Genomic DNA, 15,803 nt, shown 5'->3' with positions numbered 1-15,803 from the left:
TATTGTGCTCCGATACAAGGAGAGGAACTATTTTTATCTCTCCCTTGACCTATTTCCTTTCAGGGTCCAGAGAATTCGTTTTTATTTTGGAATAAAAATAATTTCAGTTTTAGTACCCAAATTTTGTTATTTACCAAACTATGGGAAAAAAATGTTTGTTTTAATGTAACCTTTATTTAATTAGGCAAGTCCGTTAAAAACGAATTCTTATTTACAATGACCACCTACACTGGCCAAACCTGGACGACGCTGGGCCAATTGTGCGCCGCCCTATGGGACTCCCAATCACGGCCGGATGTGATGTACCTAGGAATGTGTGAACTTTCTCGGTGTTACAATAAACTGCAACAAAACAAAAATATGGTGTTACATTTTTTTTGTTGTTGATGTGATGCTTTTTAAACAATAAAAGTAAATAAAACAACACTGACAAACTTTACAGTGAATTCATTTCTGGTCTTGCTTGTCGCGGTGGTGTTATATATTTTATGGATGAAGGTTTCCATCTTCTGGGCAAAGCTAACATTGCAGCCATAAACCAGTTTAGCATTTATATACGCTTACATTAATAAGCGAAACTACGTCAATAAAATCCCTACCACTGTCTGTATAGCACTAGCATTACTACTAATAATACATTTTCCACATAAGACGTTTGAAAATGTTACCATATCGACATAAATCTCGTGCTTCCAGCTCTGCTTTTGCATTTACGACCAATTGGTAAACAACCTATCCTGCTTTACGGCAGAGCTTAATCTTTACGTTAGAGAGTGGCAACAGTACACATTTCATCTAAACTGCTAACATACTGTCTAAAGGTAATTTTAGCTGGACAGTTTGAGTTGCTGTAACATATAAATGTATTTACTTTCCCGATATTGAAGAGCCTTTGCTTGACATGATTCTGCATTTTCTTATCGGAGGATTCTTTCGTTTCAAACCATTTTGCAAAACTCATTTGTACGTGCCAAGTTACAACGAGTTGAGCTAACACACAGTAAAGTCACACCCAATTAGCCGCTAGGTTCGTATTGTATGCTGTTTTTATCTAGTGCCAGTCCATAAGCAGAATTGTACTTTTCACAATTTGGACGTTTGCCTATGGCCGAACTTGTCATGCTATGAACTCATTGAACGTCATCTCTCCCGGGCTGCCATGTATGATTGCTAATGCATGTATGTCACTTGCCCCTGCTGCAGAGTGCTGCATAGGCAATGCGCTTTGGACTGCCTGCTACAGAAGGATTGCAGGCTGGTGGACCTCTGAGGGCATTCTTTGTGGTGAGTATGTGTCCCAAACCACAAGTAGTCAAGCTGTAGTCAAGTAGAATAGACATATTCAAGAAATTGCTTAGCCGTCTGCAATCCAGTAACGTACAGTGTAGCAAAATGTAGCCTCGTCCTAGCCATTGTAATATGCAGAAACAGTGAAGTGGGTGATTTGATTTAATGTATTTCTCGTTAAATATTTCCTCCATAGAATGTTGTCTGTCAGCTCTTCTCCTAACCTCTGTTTACATGGCGACCCCTAGATTGCGTTGCTTAGCGTGTTGATGCTCACGCTGCTGAGGACTGTGGGATTGAGAGCATTCTCCATGGCGTCCGAGACCTACATGTCGGGCACACACTCTGCTGCCTTCGTCACCTGCCCCAACGAAGAGGTGGCCAAAGATCTGGCCAGGTAACGGATAGACACAGACGTACACAAACATTCTAATCTGCTATGTATAATTGGGAATCAAGTCAGATGTCACCTCTATAAGACATTTCTATCGGCAATGTTCAGAAAGTTGCACTCTCCGGAATGCGACGTTGATTCACACTATAGGGCCAAACTGAGCCAAGTTGGGCTGAACTGGTTACACATCCACCAGTGCTGAACTGGTTACACATCCACCAGGGCTGAACTGGTTACACATCCACCAGGGCTGAACTGGTTACACATCCACCAGGGCTGAACTGGTTACACATCCACCAGGGCTGAACTGGTTACACATCCACCAGGGCTGAACTGGTTACACATCCACCAGGGAACTGGTTACACATCCACCAGGGCTGAACTGGTTACACATCCACCAGGGCTGAACTGGTTACACATCCACCAGGGCTGAACTGGTTACACATCCACCAGGGCTGAACTGGTTACACATCCACCAGGGCTGAACTGGTTACACATCCACCAGGGCTGAACTGGTTACACATCCACCAGGGCTGAACTGGTTACACATCCACCAGGGCTGAACTGGTTACACATCCAACTGGTTACACATCAGGGCTGAACTGGTTACACATCCACCAGGGCTGAACTGGTTACACATCCACCAGGGCTGAACTGGTTACACATCCACCAGGGCTGAACTGGTTACACATCCACCAGGGCTGAACTGGTTACACATCCACCAGGGCTGAACTGGTTACACATCCACCAGGGCTGAACTGGTTACACATCCACCAGGGCTGAACTGGTTACACATCCACCAGGGCTGAACTGGTTACACATCCACCAGGGCTGAACTGGTTACACATCCACCAGGGCTGAACTGGTTACACATCCACCAGGGCTGAACTGGTTACACATCCACCAGGGCTGAACTGGTTACACATCCACCAGGGCTGAACTGGTTACACATCCACCAGGGCTGAACTGGTTACACATCCACCAGGGCTGAACTGGTTACACATCCACCAGGGCTGAACTGGTTACACATCCACCAGGGCTGAACTGGTTACACATCCACCAGGGCTGAACTGGTTACACATCCACCAGGGCTGAACTGGTTACACATCCAACCGGGGCTGAACTGGTTACACATCCACCAGGGCTGAACTGGTTACACATCCACCAGGGCTGAACTGGTTACACAACCACCAGGGCTGAACTGGTTACACATCCACCAGGGCTGAACTGGTTACACATCCACCAGGGCTGAACTGGTTACACATCCACCAGGGCTGAACTGGTTACACATCCACCAGGGCTGAACTGGTTACACATCCACCAGGGCTGCTTGAACCGTGCTGGAAAGGACCCTGTCAAAAGAAAATATCAGAGCCGGTATGGTTTGCGTCGGCCCTGTAGTCTGAATCATGGATTTGTTCACCATATTGTGCTGGATGCAGTTAATCCATCCAGTCTGATTGGTTGTTTTCATTGTCCCCCCCCCACACCTGACAGGGGAATCGTTGAGAAGAAGCTGGCTGCTTGTGTCAACATCGTCCCCCAAATTACATCTGTGTAAGTGTGGACCATGACGGGTCAGAGATTAGAAACTGGGTGGTTTAAGTCCAGCCGTGGTATATCAGATCGTATACCATGGGTATGACAAAACATTTATTTTTACTGCTGTAATTACGGCACCACGGCTAAGGGCTGTATCCAGGCACTCCACCACACATATGAAGGGAATGGAAGGGTTACTGATTGGGATTGGCAACATGTCTCTGTTTCTTGTCAGATATGAGTGGCAGGGGAAGATCCAGGAGGATAGTGAAGTGTTGCTGGTGAGTATTCACACCTTTTTATTCCTGGTTCGACATGGAGCTACAGTGTCTGTAAACATTGAATGAAGACTATATATGTGCTTGGTTTATCTGAGTGTCGTGTAGCTAAGGTTCTAACTAGTTTCTTCCTGCTTTTAGATGATTAAGACCAGAAGTTCTAAGGTTGCATCTCTGGCAGAATATGTTAGGTAAGCTGTGTGTGTGTGTGTGTGTGTGTGTGTGTGTGTGTGTGTGTGTGTGTGTGTGCGTTCTTGTATTTCCCTCAGTTATAGGGATGATATGTAGTCTTCATACTAAATCAGGCAGTGGGGGTGTTTAATCAGTCCTTTCCCAGAATTACCATTGACATTTATCAGTGACTCATAGTAGCTGTGTACTGTGTGTGTGCGCACGTTCATGCATTTGTCTATCTGTGTGTGTGTGACTCATGCTGTGTTTGCTTGCTAACAGGTCCAACCACCCGTATGAAGTAGCAGAGGTCATCAGCCTACCCATAGAGCAGGGCAACCCACCCTACCTCAAGTGGCTTGGTGACGCTGTACCAGAATGATGGGTGGATGGACAGAGGAAGGGATAGGTGGATGTACAGAGGGAGGCTGTGAGAAATGTATTTGGAATAATAAAATCTGCAGAAATGTGACTAAAAGGTATTTTTACTGTTTCAGTGTTGTCCTGGTTTTGACCAATAGAGGGATGCAGTGAAAGGGTCTATCTACAGTCAGGTCCAAAATGATTGGCACCCTTGATAAAGATGAGAAAAAAAGGCTGTATAAAAAATTAATACTACTAGTACTGAGTGTTATTGTATCATATATGATATTTTATGCTAATAAAGATGGGGGTCAGAATTATTGTTTTCAAACCCACACCCTGTGAGGTTAACAGCACAGAGCCTTTTTGTCAAATATTTTACGAGATTGGAGAACAGGTTGGAGGGACCTTTACACCGTTCCTCTATGCAGAGTCTTTAAGGATCCTTGCTATCATTTGTCTGCTCTTATGGACTGCCCATGGGGTTATTTTTGGCTTACGCATCTTTTTTTCAACTCAACCCACCACTGGTGTGCGTGACCAAAGAGCTCTATTTTTATGTCATCCAACAAATGTAAACACCATTGGCACATGGACTGGATCTGATGCTTTATCCTCGCAAGGGGAGGTGTTGAAAACAGGGGCGCCAATCATTTTAGCAAAAAGATAGAGGCGAGAAAAATATTACTTCTCAAAATCTTTCTCTGAGCGTATTAGTATAAAATAATATAATAACCGAGCATATAATACAGCTCAGTATTTGAATTATTTAATTTATACAGACTTTTTTTGCTCATCTTTATCAAGGGTGCCAATAATTTTAGACCTGACTATTTCCCTACGTTACTGCCTCAGGCTCGTCATAGATCAGGGGTGTCAAACTCATTTCCCCTGCGGGCCGCATTCGGTCTTCACCCAATTTGTCCGGATCCGTCTCGTGGACCTTAAGTTTGACACGTCATACATTATCTGATTGCTTCTCCACAATCAATACTGCTGTTAATTTAAAGAGCCGACAAACCGTTCCCTTAACACTCATCAATACTGTTGGAAAGTGACAGAAGGGTTGTCCCGCTGTGATCAGAATATCTGATTGCTCTGATCAACATGTATCTCTTCCATACTGAGACCAATGGTATACCAGTGACTTGGAATAAATACAAAAATCACATTATAAGACATTTATTTTTTTCTTCAAACTTCACATTCAATTTGAGGCTTTGTAGTCAGCAGCATACACAGTACACAGACACTATCTAAACATAAAAATGCCATTTACATAGCCTGGTCCCAGATTAGTTTGTGCTCTTGCCAACTCCATTGCTGTTATTGTCAACCCTAACATGTTTGACATGACAATGAGTGACAAGGAGTTGGCATGATGGAACAAACAGACTGGCACTAAGGCTACCATGTACACACTATCAGAAAAAGTTGAGATTTTCACCAAAGCAGGACCTGGGTTCCATCCACACACTCTGGGTGACCAAAGCACTGGCCTGGTCCCAGATCTGTTAGTGCAGTGATCTCCTTGTGGTTGTCAACATGTTTGGCATGACAAGGAGTGGTATGATGGCACAAACAGACTAGTAACCAGGCTACCAAAGCACCACCGTGGGTGAGACATAAGCGTAGACATAAGATCGTTAGAAAGAAACTGATCATTCATTTAAGATGTGTGACTTTTCCAAACATCTCTCAATACATCTCTTCTAATGCAGTGGTTCTCAAACCTTGGAGAATCCCAGACGTTCCATTTATTTGAGATATTCCAAAGCTAGCACACCTGATTCAATTTGTCAACAAATAACTTGATCATTCATTTAAAGTATGACGAGCACTTTTCCCAATAACTTATCTTCTAACTTGTTTGTACACATAAACTGAGTGTACAAAACATTAGGAACACCTGCTCTTTCCATGCCATAATCCAGGTGAAAGCACAGGAGGTTGGTGGCATCTTAATTGGGGAGAACGGACTCATGCAAATGGCTGGAGTGGAATGGTATCAAATACATCAAACATAGTTTCCATGTGTTTGATACCATTCCATTCGCTCCATTACAGCCATTACTATGAGCCGTCCTCCCCTCAGCAGACTCTACGGGGTGAAAGCTATGATCCCTTATTGATGTCACTTGTCAGTGTAGATGAAGGGGAGGAGACACGTTAAAGAAGGATTTTCAAGCCTTTGAGACAATTGAGACATGGATTGTGTCTGTGTGCCATTCAGAGGGTGAATGGGCAAGACAACAGACATGAGTGTCTTTGAACGGGGTATGGTGGTAGGTGTCAGGAGTGCCTTTGAACGGGGTACTGTATGGTAGTAGGTGTCAGGAGTGCCTTTGAACGGGGTACTGTATGGCAGTAGGTGTCAGGAGTGCCTTTGAACGGGGTACTGTATGGTAGTAGGTGACAGGAGTGACAGGTAGTAGTGCCTTTGAACGTAGGTGTCAGGAGTGCCTTTGAACGGGGTATGGTAGTAGGTGACAAGAGTGCCTTTGAACGGGGTATGGTAGTAGGTGTCAGGAGTGCCTTTGAATGGGGTACTGTATGGTAGTAGGTGTCAGGAGTGCCTTTGAACAGGGTATGGTAGTAGGTGACAGGAGTGCCTTTGAATGGGGTATGGTAGTAGGTGTCAGGTGTGCCTTTGAACAGGGTATGGTAGTAGGTGTCAGGAGTGCCTTTGAACGGGGTATGGTAGTAGGTGACAGGAGTGCCTTTGAACGGGGTATGGTAGTAGGTGTCAGGTGTGCCTTTGAACAGGGTATGGTAGTAGGTGTCAGGAGTGCCTTTGAACGGGGTATGGTAGTAGGTGTCAGGAGTGCCTTTGAACGGGGTACTGTATGGCAGTAGGTGACAGGAGTGCCTTTGAACGGGGTACTGTATGGCAGTAGGTGTCAGGAGTGTCTTTGAACGGGGTATGGTAGTAGGTGTCAGGAGTGCCTTTGAACAGGGTACTGTATGGTAGTAGGTGTCAGGAGTGTCTTTGAACAGGGTACTGTATGGCAGTAGGTGTCAGGAGTGCCTTTGAACGAGGTACTGTATGGTAGTAGGTGACAGGAGTGCCTTTGAATGGGGTATGGTAGTACGTGACAGGAGTGCCTTTGAACGGGGTACTGTATGGTAGTAGGTGACAGGAGTGCCTTTGAACGGGGTACTGTATGGTAGTAGGTGACAGGAGTGTCTTTGAACGGGGTACTGTATGGTAGTAGGTGACAGGAGTGCCTTTGAACAAGGTACTGTATGGTAGTAGGTGCCAGGTGCTCCGGTTCCAGTGTGTCATGAACTGCAACACTGATGGGTTTTTCAAGCTTACATTTACATTTAAGTCATTTAGCAGACGCTCTTATCCACAGTTTCCCGTGTGTATCAAGAATGGTCCATCACCCAAAGGACATCCAGCCGATTTGACACAACTGTTGGAAGCATTGGAGTCAACATGGGCCAGCATCCCTGTGGAACACTTTCGACACCTTGTAGAGTCCATGCCCTGAACTGAGGCTCGGAAAACAACATGACAAAACACTCAGGCTACAGCTACAAAACAATTATGTTCAGATACAAAGTGAACTTAAAGGCCACATTTGATACATTCTCTTAATGAATATGGCACTATGTACTGCCTACATACAGTACATACAAAGAAATACTGTATAGCTCTGCTCCGTAGAAAAACAGCTTTGTTCCTATGCAACTACCCAGAAACATATTGTCTCAATCTAAATATCCACAAATATGGCTCTGCAAATATCTATCATTAGTTCCAAAGCCCAACTGCTTTCTAATGGTTCAGCTGCTTCACTCACATAAACAGCATCTGTCTGAAAGGTAAAATCACTAACATTCTCCCCAAACAAAATAGCATTCGACATCAATGTCCACCACAACGTCGCTCAGAAGATATTCAGCTGGATGCCAATCAAATGAACCGAAGGTCGATATCAGAGTGCGCACAGCTCTTTGATATACCATCCACCATAATTGAATCGACTCGACTCCCGTCATCATGAATATGTATGAGAGTTAATCGTGCAGGTGCACTTCGGTGACATCATTCACTCTAATGATTCCATTCATTCTGATAGATGAAACGTTCCACCAGGGACGAGGTGAGACAGCAATAGAACGGAACTAGATGTCTGTTTGCTTTCGCTTTCAACAGAAGGACACTCATTTGCACTTGTATTGTAAAGCCTCAGACAGAGGCAGTATAGAACTCTCATTGAAATAGCTTCTATGACATTTAGAAGAACTGGTACATGATGCTGTTCTTGGATGTAAGGGAACACTTCGTTCCCTGTGATTTTAGTGGTAACATGATACTTTTATACTCTGTCTGAAGGCTACTGTTGAAAACATACTGCACTAGGAAACTGTAACATAGATACATCATTCAAATACTGACAATATAGTATGTGTTTTTCTCCTTGTGTGCATCTCTGAATAGCCTATTCAAAACTGTATTATGATTCTCAAACATTTCTGTACATTTTTACATTGCGCACTAAGCGTAATACTGAAATTGTTCTGTAAAGATTTGCAAATTCTCAGTCCAATAAAATAACTGATCATCAATTTTTGGCCAAAAAGCTTGGAATTTGAGGCAAGGCAGTTGGTATCATTGTAAGTTCACAGTTGATACTCAAAAGTGTCAATTGAAATGATACATTAGCGAACTAGGGGGGTAGCCCCAACTGGGGTTTGAACCCAGGTCCAGTGACTGTCAAGCCAACACCTTAATTGTTACCCTAAGAGCTCCAAACCTCTTAACAAGGTTGCTAGGTGTTGGGTCAATGTCGCTACATTCAATCCATATATCTCTGTTCCAATCGACACAGTAGCTCACTACTTAGAATGAGTCACTGTACCGGACATGCAATCCAGCTCCTGGGTAAAGTTTCCCCTCGGTACAGATCTAGGATCAGCTTCCCCTCCCCCAACCCTTAACCATGAGTGGAGAAAATGTTAAACTGACCCAAGATCAGCGTCTCTAGGGGCAGCTTCACCCTCATTCTATACACTGTACAGTGTCCATATTAGGACAGCCTCAGTCTCAGCAAGATATGTCTGTATCAGTGGTATACTAGTATGGACATTGGGGAAAAGCTTATTTATGAGTTACAGGTAGCTGATCTCTAGCTTGGTGCTCTTCTCCACTGTCTCTGGAAGTGACCTGTTACTTTCACTCTTTGATCCATTGGCAAGAGTGGAGACAGCGACAGTAGGCCCCAATTCTAAGCCTGGGCCTTTCCCAGCCTCCTCCCCAGCTTTAGCCCTCTGCCCCAGGGGTACCGTCTCCACCTTTCTCCCCGGAGTGAACAAGATCCTGGAGCTCTCAACTTGTCCTCCTCCGTTCCCGTTCTGTGCAATCCTGCAGTTCTCTCTCATCTGAGTGGCGTCTTCTCTTCTCTCCATCTCTATCCCGTTCTCCTCTTCCTCCTCCACTTCTTCCTCCCCTCCTTCATGAGACTTGGTGACCCCCAGGCCATCTCGCGGCTCGGGCACAATTTCCCTCCAGAGCTCTGCAGGGCGCTGCAGCTCGGTGGCTGCCGCCCTCTCGTGGTTCTCCACCTTCCTCGAAGAACGACAAAGAGCCTTCCGGAACCCTCTCTTAAAATTATCGGACAGGAATCCGTAAATTATTGGGTTCGCGCAGCTATTAGCGTACGATAGGACCACCACAAAGTAGTACAGCCCCCGGAATTCGCCAGGTAACAGGATTAGCAGGTTAACGATGTTGAGGATGTAGAATGGGAGCCAGCACAACACGAACACTGCTACCACGACAACCACCATGCGGGTGATCTTGCGTTCGGACTTCCTGCGTCGGGAGGAGGTGGACCGGGCCCGTTTCCCCGCGTTGCGCACCTTCGAATCAAAACAAAACAATTCAACTTTATTGGCAGTTAAAACATCTCAGCACACTTTACAATTAAATATAATATAAAAGTTAAGTCAGCAATATAACACATGTAGGGTAGGCCCCTCTGGGTAGGCCCCTGTAGGGTAGCCCCTGTAGGGTAGCCCCTGTAGGGTAGGCCCCTGTAGGGTAGGCCACTGTAGGGTAGGCCAATGTAGGGTAGGCCCCTGTAGGATAGGCCACTGTAGGGTAGGCCAATGTAGGGTAGGCCCATGTAGGGTAGGCCACTGTAGGATAGGCCACTGTAGGGTAGGCCTCTGTAGGGTAGACCAATGTAGGGTAGGCCAATGTAGGGTAGGCCCCTGTAGGGTAGGCCAATGTAGGGTAGGCCCCTGTAGGGTAGGCAACTGTAGGATAGACCACTGTAGGGTAGGCCCCTGTAGGGTAGGCCACTGTAGGGTAGGCCAATGTAGGGTAGGCCCCTGTAGGGTAGGCCAATGTAGGATAGGCCCCTGTAGGGTAGGCCCCTGTAGGGTAGGGCACTGTAGGGTAGGCCACTGTAGGGTAGGCCACTGTAGGGTAGGCCACTGTAGGGTAGGCCCCTGTAGGGTAGGCCAATGTAGGGTAGGCCAATGTAGGATAGGCCCCTGTAGGGTAGGCCACTGTAGGGTAGGCCAATGTAGGGTAGGCCAATGTAGGGTAGGCCACTGTAGGATAGGCCCCTGTAGGATAGGCCTCTGTAGGGTAGGCCACTGTAGGGTAGGCCCCTGTATGGTAGGCCAATGTAGGATAGGCCACTGTAGGGTAGGCCAATGTAGGGTAGGCCACTGTAGGGTAGGCCACTGTAGGGTAGGCCCCTGTAGGGTAGGCCAATGTAGGATAGGCCCCTGTAGGGTAGGCCAATGTAGGGTGGGCCACTGTAGGATAGGCCCCTGTAGGATAGGCCCCTGTAGGGTAGGCCACTGTAGGGTAGGCCCCTGTAGGGTAGGCCAATGTAGGATAGGCCCCTGTAGGGTAGGTCACTGTAGGATAGGCCCCTGTAGGATAGGCCCCTGTAGGGTAGGCCACTGTAGGGTAGGCCAATGTAGGGTAGGCCACTGTAGGGTAGGCCCCTGTAGGGTAGGCCAATGTAGGGTAGGCCACTGTAGGGTAGGCCCCTGTAGGGTAGGCCACTGTAGGGTAGGCCCCTTTAGGGTAGGCCACTGTAGGGTAGGACACTCCACCCCTTCCCCAGAGAACAGTGGAGGCTGCTGAGGGGAGGACGGCTCATAATACTGACTGGAATGGAGTCAATTGAATGGTATCAAACACATCAAAGACATGGACTCCATTCCAAGCATTATTATGAACCGTCCTCCCCTCAGCAGCCTCCACTGACAGAGACCCACTCCCTGTGTGTCCTCCCCTCAGCAGCCTCCACTGACAGAGACCCACTCCCTGTGTGTCCTCCTCTCAGCAGCCTCCACTGACAGAGACCCACTCCCTGTGTGTCCTCCCCTCAGCAGCCTCCACTGACAGAGACCCACTCCCTGTGTGTCCTCCCCTCAGCAGCCTCCACTGACAGAGACCCACTCACTGTGTGTCCTCCCCTCAGCAGCCTCCACTGACAGAGACCCACTCCCTGTGTGTCCTCCCCTCAGCAGCCTCCACTGACAGAGACCCACTCCCTGTGTGTCCTCCCCTCAGCAGCCTCCACTGACAGAGACCCACTCCCTGTGTGTCCTCTCCTCCGGCCCCTGACCCAGACATTAAAGATGTTGAAACATTTCTGTTTGTTGTCAGATGTAACGGGTCAGATGTAACAGGTCAGATGTAACGGGTCAGATGTAACAGGTCAGATGTAACAGGTCAGATGCTACAGGTCAGATGTAACGGGTCAGATGTAATGGGTCAGATGTAACGGGTCAGATGTAACAGGTCAGATGTAACAGGTCAGATGTAACAGGTCAGATGTAACGGGTCAGATGTAACGGGTCAGATGTAACGGGTCAGATGTAACAGGTCAGATGTAACAGGTCAGATGCTACAGGTCAGATGTAACGGGTCAGATGTAATGGGTCAGATGTAACGGGTCAGATGTAACAGGTCAGATGTAACAGGTCAGATGTAACGGGTCAGATGTAACGGGTCAGATGTAACAGGTCAGATGTAACAGGTCAGATGTAACGGGTCAGATGTAACAGGTCAGATGTAACAGGTCAGATGTAACGGGTCAGATGTAACGGGTCAGATGTAACAGGTCAGATGTAACAGGTCAGATGTAACGGGTCAGATGTAACGGGTCAGATGTAACAGGTCAGATGTAACGGGTCAGATGTAACAGGTCAGATGTAACGGGTCAGATGTAACGGGTCAGATGTAACGGGTCAGATGTAACAGGTCAGATGTAACAGGTCAGATGTAACAGGTCAGATGCTACAGGTCAGATGTAACGGGTCAGATGTAACGGGTCAGATGTAACGGGTCAGATGTAACAGGTCAGATGTAACGGGTCAGATGTAACGGGTCAGATGTAACGGGTCAGATGTAACGGGTCAGATGTAACAGGTCAGATGTAACGGGTCAGATGTAACAGGTCAGATGTAACGGGTCAGATGCTACAGGTCAGATGTAACGGGTCAGATGTAACGGGTCAGATGTAACGGGTCAGATGTAACGGGTCAGATGTAACAGGTCAGATGTAACAGGTCAGATGCTACAGGTCAGATGTAACGGGTCAGATGTAACGGGTCAGATGTAACGGGTCAGATGTAACGGGTCAGATGTAACGGGTCAGATGTAACAGGTCAGATGTAACGGGTCAGATGTAACGGGTCAGATGTAACAGGTCAGATGTAACAGGTCAGATGTAACGGGTCAGATGTAACGGGTCAGATGTAACAGGTCAGATGTAACAGGTCAGATGTAACGGGTCAGATGTAACAGGTCAGATGTAACAGGTCAGATGTAACAGGTCAGATGTAACGGGTCAGGGCCGGAGTAGAGAACCGCACAAGGAAGGGTTCCCTGGAAGAGGGCCAAGCGGTCCCTTCCCTCAAAACTCAAAATGCCTCTCACAACGTTTGTCTGATTTAAGGGAAGTATAAATAAATCAGTGGTAATATGAGACAAAAACATCAGAACACATTTATTTCATGTAACAACGGAGTTGAAGCAACACCTGGGTCTATGTTACCTATCAACAATGATGTTTCCTCCCAAAGGACATACTAGTTCAGTCTAAGTATAACAGACAGGCCTCCCAAGTCGTGTAAAATAGCTATTTTCTCCCTTTTAAGTGCGGAAGTAGTCCTAGATTCTGACCTTGATCACAATGAGCAGGTAGCAGAGACAGATGACGAGTAGCGGTCCGAAGAACCCGACCGTGCACGTGTACAGGATGAACGATGCCTTCCAGACCTCGGCTGGCTCAGGCCACACGATACTACAGTTCCCATCATCCTCCAGTACGTCCGCGAACACCACCACGGGCAGCACCACCACAAACGACACCGCCCACACCGCCGCGTTCACCGCCTTGGCCACGTGCGGTCGCCTCCACCACGACGACCGTATGGGATGGACCACAGCGAGGTAGCGGTCGATGGACATGACCGTGAGACAGAAGATGGCGGTGAACTGGTTGATGGCGTCCACAGTCATGACCACACGGCACATGAGAGAACCAAACGGCCAGGAGAGCAGAGCGTTCTGGACCGCCAGGAAGGGGAGGCCTAGGGGAAGTCAAATCAAATCTAACTATATTGACAGTGCAATTAGTCACTTCGCCCCCACCTACATGTACAGATTACCTCAACTATCCTGTACCCCTGACTGTACCGGTGCCCCCTGTATATAGCATCGTTATTCTTATTGTGTTACTTTTTGTTATTACTTTTTATTTTAGTTGAAATATTTTCTTCTTCTTGAACGGCACTGTTGGTTAAGGGCTTGTAAGTAAAGCATTTCACGGTAAAGTTTACACATCTTGTATTTGGCACGTGGCAAATACAGTTTGATTTGATTTGAATTAAAAATATTTAAACTGCACACTTACATTGGATTTGAAGTGCATTTAAAACTGCAACACCCTTTACAGTAACATGATCAAATGAAAGAAATACTGTAACATGATCAAAAAGCAGACTGACCGCTGCGGTCACATTTAGTTACATTTCAAGTCAAACAGAATGTGAGCTTGCAAAATAAGGCTGGTTTAACAAGGCTAATAACAGAGTTGAATAAACAACACCTTGAAACACCACAATGAAACCACAAAAGAAACACTGACCCAGCATGAATAGCTCATCAGCGATGGCCAGGTTGAGTATATAGATGTTAGTGACCGACTCCGTCCTCACATAGTGTAAAACAATGTAGATGACCAATGTGTTGCCCACCAGGCCGATCACACAGACTGCTACATAGATGAGGGGGATAAGGACCCCTGCTATAGTGAGTTGGAAACCCCCCACGCCTCCGCCGCCAGGGTTGGTCCAGTTGTGGTAGGATCCATTGAAGAAAGGGTCGGGGGTGAGGAGGAAGAGAGGGGAGGGGGGGGAGGTGTTGGGCTCAGGCATTGAGGGGGTGGCTGTGGGGAGGTAGATGGTCGGGGGCACTTGGACAAGCTCAATGGAGGTCAGAGGTGATGATATGTTGTTGGTTGTGGTATAATGGGTGGGTGGGTTGAGGTTGACCTCAGTGCGTAGCAACTGGACCTGTCTGGGAGACAGCAAGAGAAGTCAGTGTGTGAGAGACAAAATACTGATATCTTTATGCATTCTCAAAACAACAACGCTATTCTGTTAAAGCATCCAAGACACTACAGGACATGAGCAACAATCAAAGAAAATAACCCACTAATATATATATTTTTTAATTCTCCCAAATTCAGTTTTCTCCATTTTGTTTTTCTAGGTGTCCATTTTTGTCCAGTTTTCCAGGTTTTCAAAGTCACACCTTTTTTTTATATAGAAAAGTCCACAAAAATGGTTAAACCACATCAAGAGACCACTTTTGAGGTCTTGATTTTTGTAAATATTTGTACAGTTTTGGGTGTAGTTACCCTTTAATTCCAGTGGGCACCAGCAAGAGGCTGTTATTAATATATGTGAAACAAAACAAATACCCACTGGATTGATGCAAATAATCCTGATAATAGTTCTGCCAGGTAAGCATAGGCTACTTTGTAGTCAACATTTAATTGAGAATATTGTTGGAAAAGCCTTTCCATCTACCAGAAGACGTTTCACTAGCGTCATCGCTAACGGCTACACAAAATGGTAGACGCGCTCCGCACACACACAGACAGGACATTGTTGTTGCCTCTTCAGAAAGTTGCAGGAAATAAGAATCACTGATGCATTCTGTTCATGGTTTATAATACAATAATACATTTTCAGTACATTTAGTTGATTCCCTACTAAGTTCAGTACATTTAGTTGATTCCCTACTAAGTTCAATACATTTAGTTGATTCCCTACTAAGTTCAATACATTTAGTTGATTCCCTACTAAGTTCAATACATTAAGTGTCACGTTTGTTGGAATGAATATCGGACCAAGGCGCAGCTAAGTGAAACTTAGCAAAGACAAAAACAAATAAACAATAAACTAACAACGAACCGTGACTACAGAGATGCTACGTGCAATAACTCAAAACAGTATCCCATATCACACAGGTAGAAAAATGCTACTTACGTATGATCCCCAATTAGAGACAATGATAGCCAGCTGCCTCTAATTGGGAATCATACCAAAACACCAACATAGAAAAAACAAACTAGAACCCCACATAGAAAATATCAACTAGACTAAACTAAGGCTTTCTATGGTCAGGACGTGACATTAAGTTGATTCCCTACTAAGTTATAACGTGTTGTGTCATAAAGGCTTTATGAATGCTTAGTGCATAGGACAACCACAGT

General features: G+C 46.1%; 2 protein-coding genes across 4 annotated transcripts in view; one reads left to right on the top strand and one right to left on the bottom strand.

Moving 5' to 3' along the window:
- Positions 1 to 727: 727 nt before the first annotated feature.
- On the top strand, positions 728 to 4,154 carry LOC115119923 (protein CutA homolog). Of its 3 annotated transcripts, none has more exons than XM_065001188.1 (7): positions 728 to 821; positions 1,204 to 1,284; positions 1,536 to 1,684; positions 3,179 to 3,238; positions 3,459 to 3,504; positions 3,643 to 3,692; positions 3,955 to 4,154. In XM_065001188.1, the coding sequence occupies exons 2-7, from the start codon at positions 1,219 to 1,221 to the stop codon at positions 4,052 to 4,054; spliced, it is 471 nt and encodes a 156-aa protein (XP_064857260.1). In that variant the 5' UTR covers positions 728 to 821; positions 1,204 to 1,218; the 3' UTR covers positions 4,055 to 4,154. The 3 variants fall into 3 exon arrangements, with proteins under 3 accessions (XP_064857260.1, XP_064857262.1, XP_064857261.1); XM_065001189.1 differs by lacking the exon at positions 728 to 821 and adding an exon at positions 828 to 1,027; XM_065001190.1 differs by lacking the exon at positions 3,179 to 3,238.
- Positions 4,155 to 8,064: 3,910 nt separating this feature from the next.
- The window catches only part of LOC115117548 (somatostatin receptor type 3-like), a 61,176-nt gene continuing 53,437 nt past the window's right edge, over positions 8,065 to 15,803 (bottom strand). The window contains exons 4-6 of the mRNA XM_065000673.1: positions 14,169 to 14,599; positions 13,202 to 13,611; positions 8,065 to 9,906 (exon numbers count right to left, since the gene is read on the bottom strand). Of these exons, the coding sequence (XP_064856745.1) occupies positions 9,157 to 9,906; positions 13,202 to 13,611; positions 14,169 to 14,599 (1,591 nt within the window). The 3' untranslated portion in view covers positions 8,065 to 9,156. The remainder of the gene's footprint in view (positions 9,907 to 13,201; positions 13,612 to 14,168; positions 14,600 to 15,803) is intronic.

The sequence above is a fragment of the Oncorhynchus nerka genome, linkage group LG15 (genome assembly GCF_034236695.1).
Source record: "Oncorhynchus nerka isolate Pitt River linkage group LG15, Oner_Uvic_2.0, whole genome shotgun sequence".
Classification (NCBI taxonomy): Eukaryota; Metazoa; Chordata; class Actinopteri; order Salmoniformes; family Salmonidae; genus Oncorhynchus; species Oncorhynchus nerka.
The sequence above is the reverse complement of the archived record's forward strand: the minus strand, read 5'-3'. Positions and strand labels throughout refer to the sequence as shown.